This window comes from Anser anser, assembly GCF_964211835.1.
Source record: "Anser anser genome assembly, chromosome: 3".
Classification (NCBI taxonomy): Eukaryota; Metazoa; Chordata; class Aves; order Anseriformes; family Anatidae; genus Anser; species Anser anser.
This window is the reverse complement of record NC_139722.1, coordinates 45,430,112-45,443,919: the sequence shown is the minus strand read 5'-3', so window position 1 is coordinate 45,443,919 and position 13,808 is coordinate 45,430,112. Positions and strand designations below refer to the sequence as shown.

General features: G+C 36.6%; 1 protein-coding gene across 4 annotated transcripts in view; it reads left to right on the top strand.

Annotated features, from left to right (window-relative positions):
• ASCC3 (activating signal cointegrator 1 complex subunit 3) overlaps positions 1-13,808 on the top strand; it is a 282,651-nt gene that overhangs the window by 251,633 nt on the left and 17,210 nt on the right. For all 4 annotated transcript variants that reach the window (XM_083831844.1, XM_083831841.1, XM_083831842.1 and 1 more), the window contains exon 37: positions 8,662-8,886. In XM_083831844.1, coding sequence (XP_083687970.1) covers positions 8,662-8,886 — 225 coding nt within the window. The remainder of the gene's footprint in view (positions 1-8,661; positions 8,887-13,808) is intronic.

Below are 13,808 nucleotides of genomic sequence, written 5' to 3'. Positions count from 1 at the left end.
ATGGCAGACTGTCTTAAATGTTTAATAGATTTCAATTATTTTTCCTTTTACTAATTTTCTTTGTTTACTCAGTGATTGCCCTTCTTCCAGACCATTGTAATTATCTTCTTCTACCTCTGCATTACCTTGTAGCTCTTGAGTTCTTCAAAACATTGGGTTAGATTTTCAAGCAATGTTAATCTACATAGTTCTACTGAAACGAGTGGAGATGTGCCAGTTTTTATCAGCAGGGAACTACCCTTATTAAAATTTACTTGTAGCAGCTGTCACTTCCTCTCACAGTTGTTGGTTGTTGGGTGTTTTTTTTACTATATTAAACTATTTTCATTTAAAAGTTTTGCTGCTCAGAGTGAGACCAGTAGCACTGGCTTGCAAAAAAAGACATTGTGCATGTAGGCACCTTCCAAGTTTCCCATATATTTCTGCCAGTTCACATTGTTTTTCTATTATTCTGGGACTGAGCCTCTCTTGAACAGAGACCACTAGTCAGTTCACCACATGATGACAGGTATTCATGCTTGTGAACTTTTTATTCCCTTTTGTCTCTGGTCACATAGTAGTCTAGATCCGGAATTTAATCCAGTAGAAAAATGCAGCAGTGTGTGTTTGTGGCTCCCCACTAGGGGAGCTGCCACAGGTCAGCGGATCTGAAATCCGGTTTTCAACACGCAGAGCTTTTACAGCTTGCCATCAACATATACAGTATGTACGGGCCCCATTTCACATTGAGAATTAATAGTGCTTATTCCTGTCTCCATTTGGAGTTGCGTTAACTTAATGCAGAGGTCTGTTAACTTCTTCCCTGGATCTGGGCTCTGCACTGGAAGATCCCAATGGAGGATCAAAACTGAAGATGGAAAACGACTGAACGCTTTCCCAGGGAAAGTTGCATGCCAAGATTTGCTATTACGATTTTTATTGCTATCATCATCTCATCATCAGCATTTGAGCCAGCTGATTGAGCCAAACTCAGCTTCAAAATGTGGACAAACGTCCAAATGGAACTGAAATAGATTTCTCATGACAATCGCACTTTTGAATGTATAGTCAGAGAGATTTTCCCATTTTTCTGTTAACACATTACCGAGTTCATGTACTGAAAAGCTTTTCTGTATTACTGCAGAAATTTCAATATGACCAAAACCAGTGGTTTTTAAATATTTCCCATAATATGACTTGAGATTACAAGGGAAGAAAATTGTGTGTCACTGTCCAATCTAGATATTGAGATATAAAAAAAAAAACGTGGTGATTATAATGCATTCAGAATGTGCAGGTTCATAGCATTCTCATGAAAAGTAATAGGAAAAGTCAGGTATCTTGGAGAGCTGAAAATCTCAAATATACCATTTCCAGTGATAAAATGTAATAATTCTCTCACGTCACTATAATTCACTTTATAAATGGAATTTGTACCATTCAATTTATATTTATTTGCTATGGTCAAAGTAGCTTATTCTAGGTGAATAATGTGTATGCCATATCAGTTTCAGATGTTTGCTCTTATTTTTGTCTTCCTTTACTCTTCTTTTTGCATTTATTTTTTGTTGAATTGTGCAAGCATTGCAGGCTTAGTGACTTAAAAACCTGAGAGCGAAATAAAGCCATCTTTATGAACGATGCACAGGCTTAATACTATGAAAGTACCTTCACATTTGGGGGAATAATGAACGTATTGTAAGAATGTTTTTTATTAGGATTTGCCAAAAAAGTAGCACTGAATTATGATTGTGATCATAAACTTATGAAATATGGATTGTGAAAGTTAAGGCTTCCTGAAAATCATGAATTCATTCCTTGTTTTAATATGTTATAGTAAAGTACATAATTTAAAAAGTAAATAATTCTTAAGCAAAATGATTCTGTAAGTATATATTTTAGTACTTGGTAAACCAACTACAATGATTTTATTATCTATTACTTTATTTTCTTGTACAGTGAAACGTGACTTCTCTGATACACTTAGAAAATTTCAAAAAAAAAAAAAGACAAATTGACTTTCAAGTTATTGCAGAAGTGCTAAGAATCTTTTTTACATGTCAAATTATTGCTATTTCATACAGTCCTCTCTCACACATGTATTAGCACTCTTGCATTTTCTTTTAGCAGCTCCATGCTGAAGCAGAGCTCTGTAATTTAACTTCATACTTTAGAAGTTCCCCAGTCTGCCAGGTCACTCCATGCTACTGGTAGCTAATATTGCTGACCTCTTATTGCTCGGTGCACAGTGGCAAAGGTCTTTCAAACTCCTGACCTCTGGTCATCAGGAATGTCATCAGTAGTTTGTAGTTTGGATGTTTTAAGTAAGAGGTAAACTTGTGAAATCTAAACCCTTCGGGGTATTTTTAAGTGATCACTCAACTGTTTCATTGCCCTAGCTTGTGCTTTTTATGATCTCTGTAATTGTAAAATTTGTGGTGTTTGTCAGATGCAACTATTTCAGAAAACATTAAACAATTGTCTGTTTAAAGTGAGAAATCTGAGGATACAATTATATATGATTTCTCTGATTGGTAATGTGAGAACTTTATAAGAATTGTAAGTACTTTTAACCTGTATGTTCTTATAAACTAAGCTTGTAGATCCCAATACTGAAATGTGCCCATTTTAAATCCTGAAACATAATTATAAATTATTATTATTTTAATATTAGATTTGCTTTTTTACATAATTGCATTTTGATGGGTTTTACAACTTTATCTCTTCAGCTTCTCATGCTTAGCTGGAAATTTCCAATGCCTTCCCTGGTGAGTCTTAAAACTAGAGACAGAGTCCAGAATACCCCAGTCTCAGTATTTTGCTCCTACATAGCTAATTGAGGTACCTTTACAATTTGAATACTATACTTTTTTTGTTGTTGACACGTATCTCTTTCTGTGAGAATGTATTAACCACTAATGGAAAAACAAGTAAAATAGTTAAAGGTTAGTATTTGTTCCAAAAAGATACTGAGAAGATACTCTTATCCTGTAGCTCTCCTGTGCATATCTGTTTGTCTTCCTCCTGTCTTTTTTCCAAAAGTAGAGAGTGGAAGGTACTCCAACAAAGTGCTGGAGAAGTGGCAAGAGCATTTTGCTATTACCCAGGCTGGAGTTCAGGCAGGCAGAGTCCCCAGTGGGAGGCACCAGTGCCAAAGAGAGAGCCCCTTCTCCACAGCCAGGGCCAGCTGCTGCCCAGGGGCGGCCACCCTGACTCCTGCCTGCCGTGCAGCACAGGGGCTGGCACAAGGTTTTGCTGTCTGCCTTTCGTCCCCGCCAGCAGCTGACACTGGTGGGAAGGGGTGGGAAGGCCCCCATGGGAAAGGGACTGCACTGCAGAGTTGGCTCTGACGTGCTGGACGCTGTTCAATTGCACTGCCACATACACATGGAGCTGACAGGGAGAGATGTTATATGGTATATGAAAGCAAGTAGCATGTTTAGAAGTGGCCTCTGTGATGAATTACGCTATCATGTAGTAAATATATTTTCTCTAATCTTGCCTGCCAATTTTTGTTTTCTTCTTTTGCATCGTGTTTGCCATTGTTGAAGATCTCAACAAAAGTCAGCCTGCCTGTTTCTTAAAAGAGCAGGCCAGGCTGCCCTGCAAATCTGGCATGTCACTTCTGCAAAGTTTGTCTTCAGAGTACTTCTTTGTGCAAGTGTCTGCTGTCTAAAAGAGGCCTTCCAGTCTAAATATCACTGTGTAATGTAGCAACTCTAAGCTGGCAGATTTTTTTTCCTGTCTATCATATAAATCTTGCAAATGTACATAATATTTGTTCTCAAAACCTATAACTAGTAATATATGTTTGTAACTGTCTTTAACTGGGATATTGTTCAAGGCCTTTTAAATACAGGAGTAAAATAACAAGCAAACAAACAAAAAATTAAACTTTGGAAGTTTGAATTATGTTCCATAAAACTGACACAAAGGCATGTATGTTTATGGGCTACCCTATAAACTCCTTAAAATTGGAGTTTATAGTGGAATCACTAACACAGATATAATTTTCAGAGCAGTAATTCTAGCAAGTACTTCTCCAATTCTGTTTGTCAATCTACTTTAGATTTGGGGTGAGCTGAAAAACAGTTTTTAAGCATGTGGTCAGTTTGCATTTTTTTACTTGAAAAAAAATGATTGCACATTGGCCTACCTTTGAACTTCTGATAGCAGAGAACTAAAATTTAATGCATGAAGTGCAGAACAGCCATTAGAAAAAGATGATACGTTTACTATATTAACTAAAACTGGTGCTCATCTTTTCTCTTTTTTTATTTTTCTGTTTATTACTTCTAGTAGTAATTTACTACAGGCACTGATTTTGAACACTTTCGCTTAGTGACTGTTGATTTTGCTATCAAATTTTCTGAGAATATTTTTCACTGGTCTTCTCTCTTTGCACCAGAAACTTGAAAGAGAGCAAAACATGTAGCAGGTTTTTAAAGTTCAAAATATGATGTGCTTGACTTCACTGTATCAATATAAAGAAAAGGAACATACAGTCGGTCAATTTTAAGGTAGTTTCCAATACAGCATCGCCAAAGGAAAGACTACTGGTTCAGCCCTGGAATGTGAGAAACTATTTTTGGTTTGGTTTAGACCCTCATTGTTACAAATTAATCAGCTGCTCTTTAAAGTCTAGAACTCATTAACTTTATAAGTTTTACTGTTCCCATGACTGAACTGAACTTAAAATATTCAAGCTTAGTTGCTCACCTTGATCCCATTTCTGTCTATTCTCAACAAGTACCTTCTTCTATCTTATAGACAGGTGAGAAGAGGTAGTTACTTGGTGTATAAAATATTTCAGAAGGTTTACCTGTGATATATAAGTCTAGAGTTCAGCTTTTACTATAAATCAGTAATTTCAGCCAATCTTATACATTTTGTGAGTAGAGAGAAAATCTGATGGTTTTAGCCCTGTGGGCACTGTGGAGCATAGTACTTAGCATACTGGATACCTTATTTGCATTTCAGTTCAGTCTGACTCCTCAAATACCTCATAGTTACTTGAATATATTCTGAGGATCAGGGTGTGATTTGATTGCATATCCTTGCAGACTCAGATCTGAAGCCGAGAGAGAGAACATTTTTATAAATGAACATTGAAACAAGCCTCACCAGCTCACTAGCACATTAAGGTCTGGATCACTTGGGAAGTTGATTGGAAATAAACATTCTGCTTCAATTTTTTGGTAATTGTGTTGATAATCAGCTGAATGTGGGACACTGAGCAATTCAGAACTGAATGTAGCTGTCACAGAAAGCTAAGGTATGACGACAGCCCAAACATAAGAAAGAGAAATTTGAGAATAGACTCTTCAGTCTCCAAGAAGAAGGAATAAAAATATCAAATATCTGAAAACTGTAGCCCCCCCAAAATGCAAAAACATTTATTTTAAAATTAGTTGTTTACTTTTAGAACAATTCAAATAAAGGGTGATGAAAAGGTGCATATTTGGAGCACGGTGTTGCATGATCCAGCCAGGACTCTAAGGATTCTGTGGCTGAGGTTATGCAGGAAGCAGAATTCAATTATCAGAATAGCCCCTGGGCCTTGTAAAATGAAACTATCAAGTTTATGCAGGTGTGTGTGATGTTTCTCACTGGCAAAGCAAGTCACTGTTTCCTATATGGCCCTGCATCACATACAAGATGAAGTGTAGGTTTGAGATGACTCTGACACCCTTGAAACGATGTGGTGGTCTCTAATGCCCAAAAGAAGACATTATTGGGAAATTCCTGTAGAAAAGAGAGAGATGTGACGCAATGGCCAAATGCTTGATTGCAGAACCGTAGCTAAAATTCCTGATTATCTCCCAGTATCCCTCTACAAGTTATGCTTAACTGTGCAGGGGCTTGCAAACATGTTATTAGCACATGGGCTTCAGTAGTCCCGATTAACGGAAGAAAAAGGGAAAGTGAAAAATGCACAGCAGCTCTTTGTGGTTTAACTATAAAGTTTGTAGTAAGTTTCTTGACTTTAGAATGACGATTAATGATTGATACGTAATTTGATCTGTTTCCTCATCCGTGGAAGTAAGAACAGTATTCAGAGGCAGTATACTAAAGTAATATATATTCTATATTGTGCGGAACAGTTGAGCCTACAGCCTTTGCAGAACAGATTGAGATTCATAATGAAAAGGAAAACTAAAATGAAAAAATATTGAGTGAACAGCAGGTCCCATTTGAGGTGATTACAAAGGATGTTTCTTTATTCTGTCTTTTCTTGTGCAACCTGAAAACAGTAGCAGGGGGTTACGAGCAGAGTTCATCACAGAGTTGTCAATCACTGTCATTTAACATTTTGCAATGGAAGATGTCTTTATTCAAGGACAGCTGGGCAAATCAGAGAAACAGATTTGCAGTTAGTAGTCTGTCCAGCCTACACTAAGCAAACAAGGACAGGGTAGACATACTGGCCTCTCACATAAAAATATAATGGACTCTGCTGACCTCGGTGCCCTCCATTCAGCTTCATTCTCAGTTGTATAAAAGCTTCACTACCCATTCTCAATTTCCTTTAATTACCTACATGATGCAGATAAGAAAATGAACCTCACTTACTTACAGTCAGTGATCACAAACAGGAAATTAAGTAGGCAAGTTGTTTAAAATAAGGGGAGTGTTTTGGAGGTAAATAAAACATGTGCTGGGAAAGAATTAGTGAAAACACATTTTGAGGAGTACCAATTGGTCTGCAGTGACTTGGCTGATCCTTCTTTCTGCTACTTTAAACTGCAAAGTAAAACTAAGTCAAAAATCTCCTTGGTAAATATTCTTTAAAATATCTTTGAAGAAGAAGCAAGTTAAATAAAAAGAGTGAAGCAAACATGCAACCTTCTATAGGGCTTAAAAAGATTGTGACCTTAGGTTCAGAGAATAAATGACCACAGTTTTCACAAGAGATCTAGCAGAGACATCTCGGATTAAGCAGCAGTTGTCTTTAGACAGTCTTCACTTCTAATCTGCAGTTGAGATATGAAATAAATTAATGACATTCTGGTTTCCTTTCCAAACAGTAAATTGTCTAATATCTATCTTTTCTTTTCTATTTATATCACCCTTTAGGTGTAGTTTCTTTGTGCAGTTAAACAAAATAGAAAATGTTTGTGCTGTCAGTTTGGTGGGGGGAGGAGGGTGAAAAACAGCTATATAGCTTTTCTTTTTTTAGAAAGTGCCAAAAAGCCTCTCTGTGTTAGGGCATTAATGAATGGATACAGTACTTTGCAATTCATTTAGGTAGTTCTGTTAGGTGGTCTAAACTTGCAGTTTTTCTTTACCTTACTCTGCACTGGTTTCTCGGTGATTATTTAATTATTATGGAATTGCAAGAAGTTTGATTGGAGATTGAATCTATAAGTTAAGAGGAATATAAAACCTTGAATGCTTTAATTTAATGGCCTCTTTGCTAAACCCATAGTTCAGAAGCCCGTCAGGCTACCCAAAATTTTGTGATAAAAGAAATATATTTTCTTAAATAACAAATGGAAAAGATACCACATATTATAAAACCCTTACTTTACTTGCAAATCTTATATTTTAGAAAGATCATTCTCATTCTAATCAAGAATATGTATGCATACATGTACAAGAGGATTTTGTGGAGGAAAACATCACAAATTATCATAGAATCATAGAATATCCTGAGTTGGAAGGGACCCTTAAGGATCATCAAGTCCAACTCTTGACACCGCACAGGTCTACCCAAAAGTTCAGACCATGTGACTAAGTGCACAGTCCAATCTCTTCTTAAATTCAGACAGGCTGAATTATGTCATAGAATAGACTCTGCAGCCCAAGTTATAGTTCTTAGGATGCTTCTGTTGAGTATTACTTTCAGAGGCAGTCTGAGTCTCTGAGAGAGACTTCTACTCTTTAGTAGGAGACTGAGCATCTCTGTTCTGGCTACTTGGACAGTCATACTTGTTGCCCTCAGCCCCAAGGATGCTGCTGGTAATAACTACATAGATTACCTGTTTGTGTGCACTTCCTTTACACAACAGTGAGAAAGTTCTTAGGCAGTTTTCATTTTTACGTGAATGGTATTAGTCCATTCTGGAGCACAGAGGATAGTTTTCAGCACCTACTTAACAATTTTGCTGTTTGCTGTGATCACTGGTCATCTGTTACTTGGACATTGACTCTCAAAATAATGAAAATACATTTTAAAATTCATTTAAAATAAAAAACAGATCTTTTTTCAATCTCTGATTGGAAAAAAAAAAAAAAAGTGTTTTTAAGTAAAAACCCTGAAAAATGAAATTGTGAGTTCTTGACTTCTTTATAGCTAACTTTACTATGTTTTTGTGAGCCAGCTGGGGTAGGATATCTGTAGAAGGTCATCTCAGATACTGAGTTCATCCAATGAGTGTATTTATTTCACTGCTTTTATTTTCTTCCTCTCTAGTTGTAAAAACAACATAGAAAAGTTTTTAAAACCCTGTAATTAAGTGAATATTTTTTAATATTTCACTAGCTATTGTCTTCCCATAAACATGTGATTTTGATAAGAAGCTATCTAAATATTAAAATGCTATTTTAGCAATGAAATCTAGATGTAGTAAATTAAATGCATATACTTTTAATGTCTCAGAAAAGAAAAACAATTATTTTGAAGCTAATTACAATGTTTAAGTATATTTTATCCTTTTTTTTTCTTTTTTTTTTTTTAAGAATGCTGAGGAGTACACAGATCTACCTGTGAGACACAATGAAGACCAGATGAACAGCGAACTGGCAAAACATCTTCCAATTGAAGTGAATCCTCATTCATTTGACAGTTCACACACAAAAACACACCTCCTGCTGCAAGCCCACTTCAGTCATGCCATGTTGCCTTGTCCAGATTATGCAACTGATACAAAGACAGTGCTGGACCAAGCGATTAGGATATGTCAGGTATAGTAATTCATTTCAGTATTTAAGTGCTGTTGTTTTAATATTCACTGTTAGCATGTTGCAATATTTTGAATACATAAAAATCTAAAGATTTCTTGCATTGTCTTGTGGAGAACCGGCACCACACAGTGTAATATCACTATGTTTAGGGAGGAACTAGATGCCCATGAAGATGCACACTTAACAAAACTGAAGGTAAACCAACTTAAGGTAAAAAACTTTGGTACTGTTTGGAGGCATCTGTTGCCACTGGGCTCTCCTCTTCTTTCATATGCAATGGCTTTCTGCCTCCGAATTGTGGAATGCTGACTATAAGTCATTCCTGCACGGATTTGTTCCCTGTAGATTTTTATGCTGACCCCCAATAACCTGTCTTCCATGGGTACATTTATTTTTCTAGCATCCAAAAGCATTCTAGTCACTGCCAAGCATAAATAAAATGCGTTCTGAAATGTAATTTGGGACAAGATACTGGGTTTTTCTCTGGCTTGTGAAAAGACATGTCTTCTATTTCCCAATTATCACAGAGTCAAAGATCACGTTTTTAAACACAGATTTTAAAGACAATTTGGAGGTTTGTGACTTTTACACTTGTACAGAAATCTCAACCCACAGGAACTAAACTGACCATGGCGAGTACTGGTAACAAGCAATCACATGCATAGCTGCATGCCTCAAAAGAATTTTAAAACAGCAATTTAAGTTTGCAATAGAATGCTGCAATATCTGGAGAGCGGGAAGAAGGCTGAGCTCCAGCTGATACAGAGAACAGATTGACCCTCTGTTTCTGCCAGAGAGAAGTAATAGTATTCTCTATAGCAGAGCTGGACAAGGACTCGTTCACAGGTTCTTGAAGATCAGACAGCCTTCAACAAACTGTTCTTTTTGGTCTTCCTCAGTTCCATATCTGTGAAAGAGGGACAGTAATTCTTTCCTCCTACGGTTTTTGTTTGCTCAGATTTTAATATCCTCAGTGATCTATATGTCGTCTACAAGAATGAGTCTCTGATCTTATTTGAAGGATGTTGGCAGTGTGGTAACTGCCATCGTTGTGTCAAGCCTACCAGTTTTACAGATTAGTCTCTGAGAGAGAATTAATCAATGCTCTAGACAGGAAAAATACCATTGACAATTTGGTGTCCAGTGATTAGGGTGGGTCTCAACCTTATGCTAGCAAAAATTATGAGCTTATAATACTAATATTGAACCAGGCAAAATTAAAATTAAGAAAAAAAAAGTAGGAAGCAAATCCACAGAATAAGACTTTATTGCTACAGTCTCAAATTTGTCAAGCAGCAGTGCTTGAATGCAATTCTACTCCCAAGATTTCAAATCTGTAAAATCATGTTGCTGAAAGCTTGAATATATGAACAGCTATTATTCATAATATACAGTTATTAACAGAGAATGTCACTTAGGTAAGAAAATTCATCTTTGTTTCATAGATAATAATTAAAGTTCATTTAAATGTTTGTGAAATTAGCATTTGGGGGGCTAATTTGGGGGAAAAAAGTAAATTAAAGATTCTTTTTGATAATTATTTTTCTCAATATTTATCCTGCAGTACTAAGCAATGTATTTTTAATTGTCTTATATGTATTTCAGAAACATAATCACTCAGAAGAAAACATAAAACATTTAACAGTTCTTTTCAATTGAAGTAAAATGCAGAATATCATTCCATAGAGTGCCTTAAGAGTCATCTTAAAAAAAAAAAAAAAGGTTCCTGTTTTCAAAGAAAAAGAAAAACATGCAAGCACATTTGTATTTTGAAGTTGGTGCATGGTTTACATCTCTTGGGAGAATATTTGTTCCATCTTATTAGTCACGCTTTCCAAAGGGAGGTTAAAGTTCCCAGAATCTAAGCAATAGACAGGGTTACACTTTCAATACTGGTTGTTACCTTTTTCCTTAGCACTGACCTGCTGATGAACTCGGGGTCAACAGAGGTGGAAAAAAAGATGTTAGTTGTGAGAAAAGGAACTGAACCATAGAGGGATGATCCACTGATAAACATATTCAGTGGGTGATGTTCTGTGTTTGTGTGTGAACACGCGCTCGCATGCCCCCGGAAGTAAAATTCAGCAGAGACAGAGTTGTTTTTTGGGTTGTGTTGAAGTTTTGTTTATTTACATACAAAGTACTTTAGGTGTTAAGGTTATATAGCTAACCTTCCAGTAGTGACCCAAACATAAACTGTCGTTTGTGCTGGCTGGTATGTGAGCAACAGATAGACTTTCTGTATAGGCGCTGTGTTTCTCTTCCAAGAAACTAAGATCTTTCAAAGAGCTTTTACAAGTGGTTATATCTCAGTATATACAGAGGGTCTCTATCCGAGGTCCTCTGCAGAGCAGATTTATCATCTCTAGCCACTGCAGGTAAGCAAGTCTCTTTCCACCATAGGCAAACAAACGTCTCCACTCTTCTGTGCTGTCTTCACCTACATCTTCTTTCTCTCCAATGGTGCTTTTCACATCCCACACGTTGTGTAACTCCACAGGCATCCTCTGGCCCTCCTTCTTCACCGGTGACTTTAGGCTGAATGGTGTTAGTGGTCAGTCAGAAAACTATGTTAACAGCATCAGCTAACTAAAAGTAGCTGATGGATTGCCTCAAATCATCAGGAAAATGCATCAGCTAAAATTTTCAAAATGCAATGAAGTCATTTGGCCTGCAGTAGTTGTTCAGAACTTTCACTTTTTCTGTGAGGAGATTTCATCCAGATTTAGAAATTATATTTACTATATTTGTACTATTTCATGTTGCACATAAGGAATGAGCTGCCATTCTAATTTAATTGCTAAACCGAACATGACATGTCCTGGTGAGTTGCTGGCAAAGCCTCTATATCATACATCCATATGTGCCCTACACATACATATTCTGCGTAACTGTGAGACAAATGTCAGGATTATTGCAATTCTAAATATTCATAAAGTACTGTCTTTTATAATTTACCCCTCTCCTCCTCAGTATACACATGAAGCACTGAAACAAGATCACTGTAATGACACAAACAGAATTATTCATAGCCTAAAGAAATAAACTTCTTAAATTACAAACTTTTAGGATTTTATAGTGGCCTGTGTAGGAATCCCTTCCATCTTCCTTCTCCCTCTAGGGTAGGACTCTTGAGCAGGGTTGGTTTAATATAAATTTATATATATATATATTGCAATTCTTGACTCTTTTTTTGTTACTGTAAAATCCATAAGAAACCAACAGAGTGATCAGCTGCTTTTGTGTAGTCAGTTCTGCTGCCCTTCTAAGAACATAATGTTCATGTTACTAAAATCTTTCTATGAATGCAACAAAACAGACGCTCTCACAGTTTTCTTTAATGTGCTGTGGTAAGATTTCACTTCTAATAGGAAATGCATGCAACCACTCTTAAATTACTTTTGCTGAGATTTCTGTTTTATTTTTATGTTAGAATTCTGTTGATCTATACTCATGATGAAAGATAGAAGCCATAAGCTGTGATGTCACAACTAGGAGCAAAAAGAGCATCTTGCCAGATTTTGCCACAGCATTAACAGGATTTGAGGAGTCAGGAGAGTGACTCTAAAGAAGAATGTAATTGTTGCCATACAAAATGGAAGAAATGTATTCTGTTACAGTTTTTCCATAGTTAGAATTTGTTATGTTTAAATGTAGTTTGTTACAGCAAGATAAAGTTTAGTATCTACTTACCCAGGATGAAATTCACTGTTCCTTTTACTGGAGAAATATCAGGAATAGTGATATATAACCTTCTGGAAGGTGAATGCTGAACTGTTCCCACACTCAATTTTGTAATGAACGTCCGACCACTGGGGCATTGACCAGATGGGAGGAATGTCCCTGCTCTACACTGAAAAGCTTGAATGAGAAAGTAACAAGTTCTTTTTTGTTATCACTGACAGGCTGCCATAGATAAAGTACAGAAGGTTTCCATGTCTCAAAAACTTTGCATTAATTCATATGTGATCTTGGGGTAAGACATAATTTTTATTTGCCTGCTACCTTTAATATAATTACAGCTGCCTGCATATTCTCTTCAAGCCTCACACACAATCTGCATTGTTTTTCACTCAGAAAAAACAAAGGTGTCAGTAGGATGGTGCTGAGCACTCCAGCAGTTGAGCAAATTCAAACATTTCTCCACTTCTTGCAAGACATTTAAAAAAAAAATCTAATGAAATGGTTTGTCCAATATTTTTATAGAGATATAATTATTACTGCAAAGACAATACCCCATCTTTTTTCCTCTACCTGATTTAGGAGTATGTGAAATGGACTAAATCTAATCTCTTTCTTACTTCTTTTGTGAAGCCTTGTATTTTGTGACTGTGTATTCAGCGATCAGTTCTTATTCTGGTGTTCTAAGGCTGTCGCCTATATTTGCATTAATTGAAATGGATAATTGAGGTAGTAATACCATCAGTCTCAGTTTTATCAGGGCAGTTTCTTCTATGAAATAAATGTGACAGTTGCTGGCTTTGCATTGGGATTGGCCACAAGCCTCCACTTCTAGCATAATCGTTGATAAAATATTTTAATATTGTCAGGAGTAGAACTGCCATGGAGCCCAGACTTAACCTTTAAGAAGTGTTTACCCATGGATGTGTTAAATGCATCTCAGTAGGGTACCTGTGCACTGAGAGAAGATGGGCAGGAAGTCAGGCTCTGAACCGCACAATAAAGCATAGTGTGCATGGGAAACGTGCACGGCTCTGAAATGAGGCCCTTGTGGCTCTGCTGCTGATGGCCTGCCTTTCCCAACCATGTTATCCCTCTGGAGAATCTAATTTTGAAATGAAATATAAAGCTTTTTCAGGTTAAGCACTGCATTTCCATATTGGCTGGACAATGATACGCATAGCACCCCTTTTTCCCATTCCAAAATAGTTAAATTTGTTTCTGATCATTTCAATTGCAGC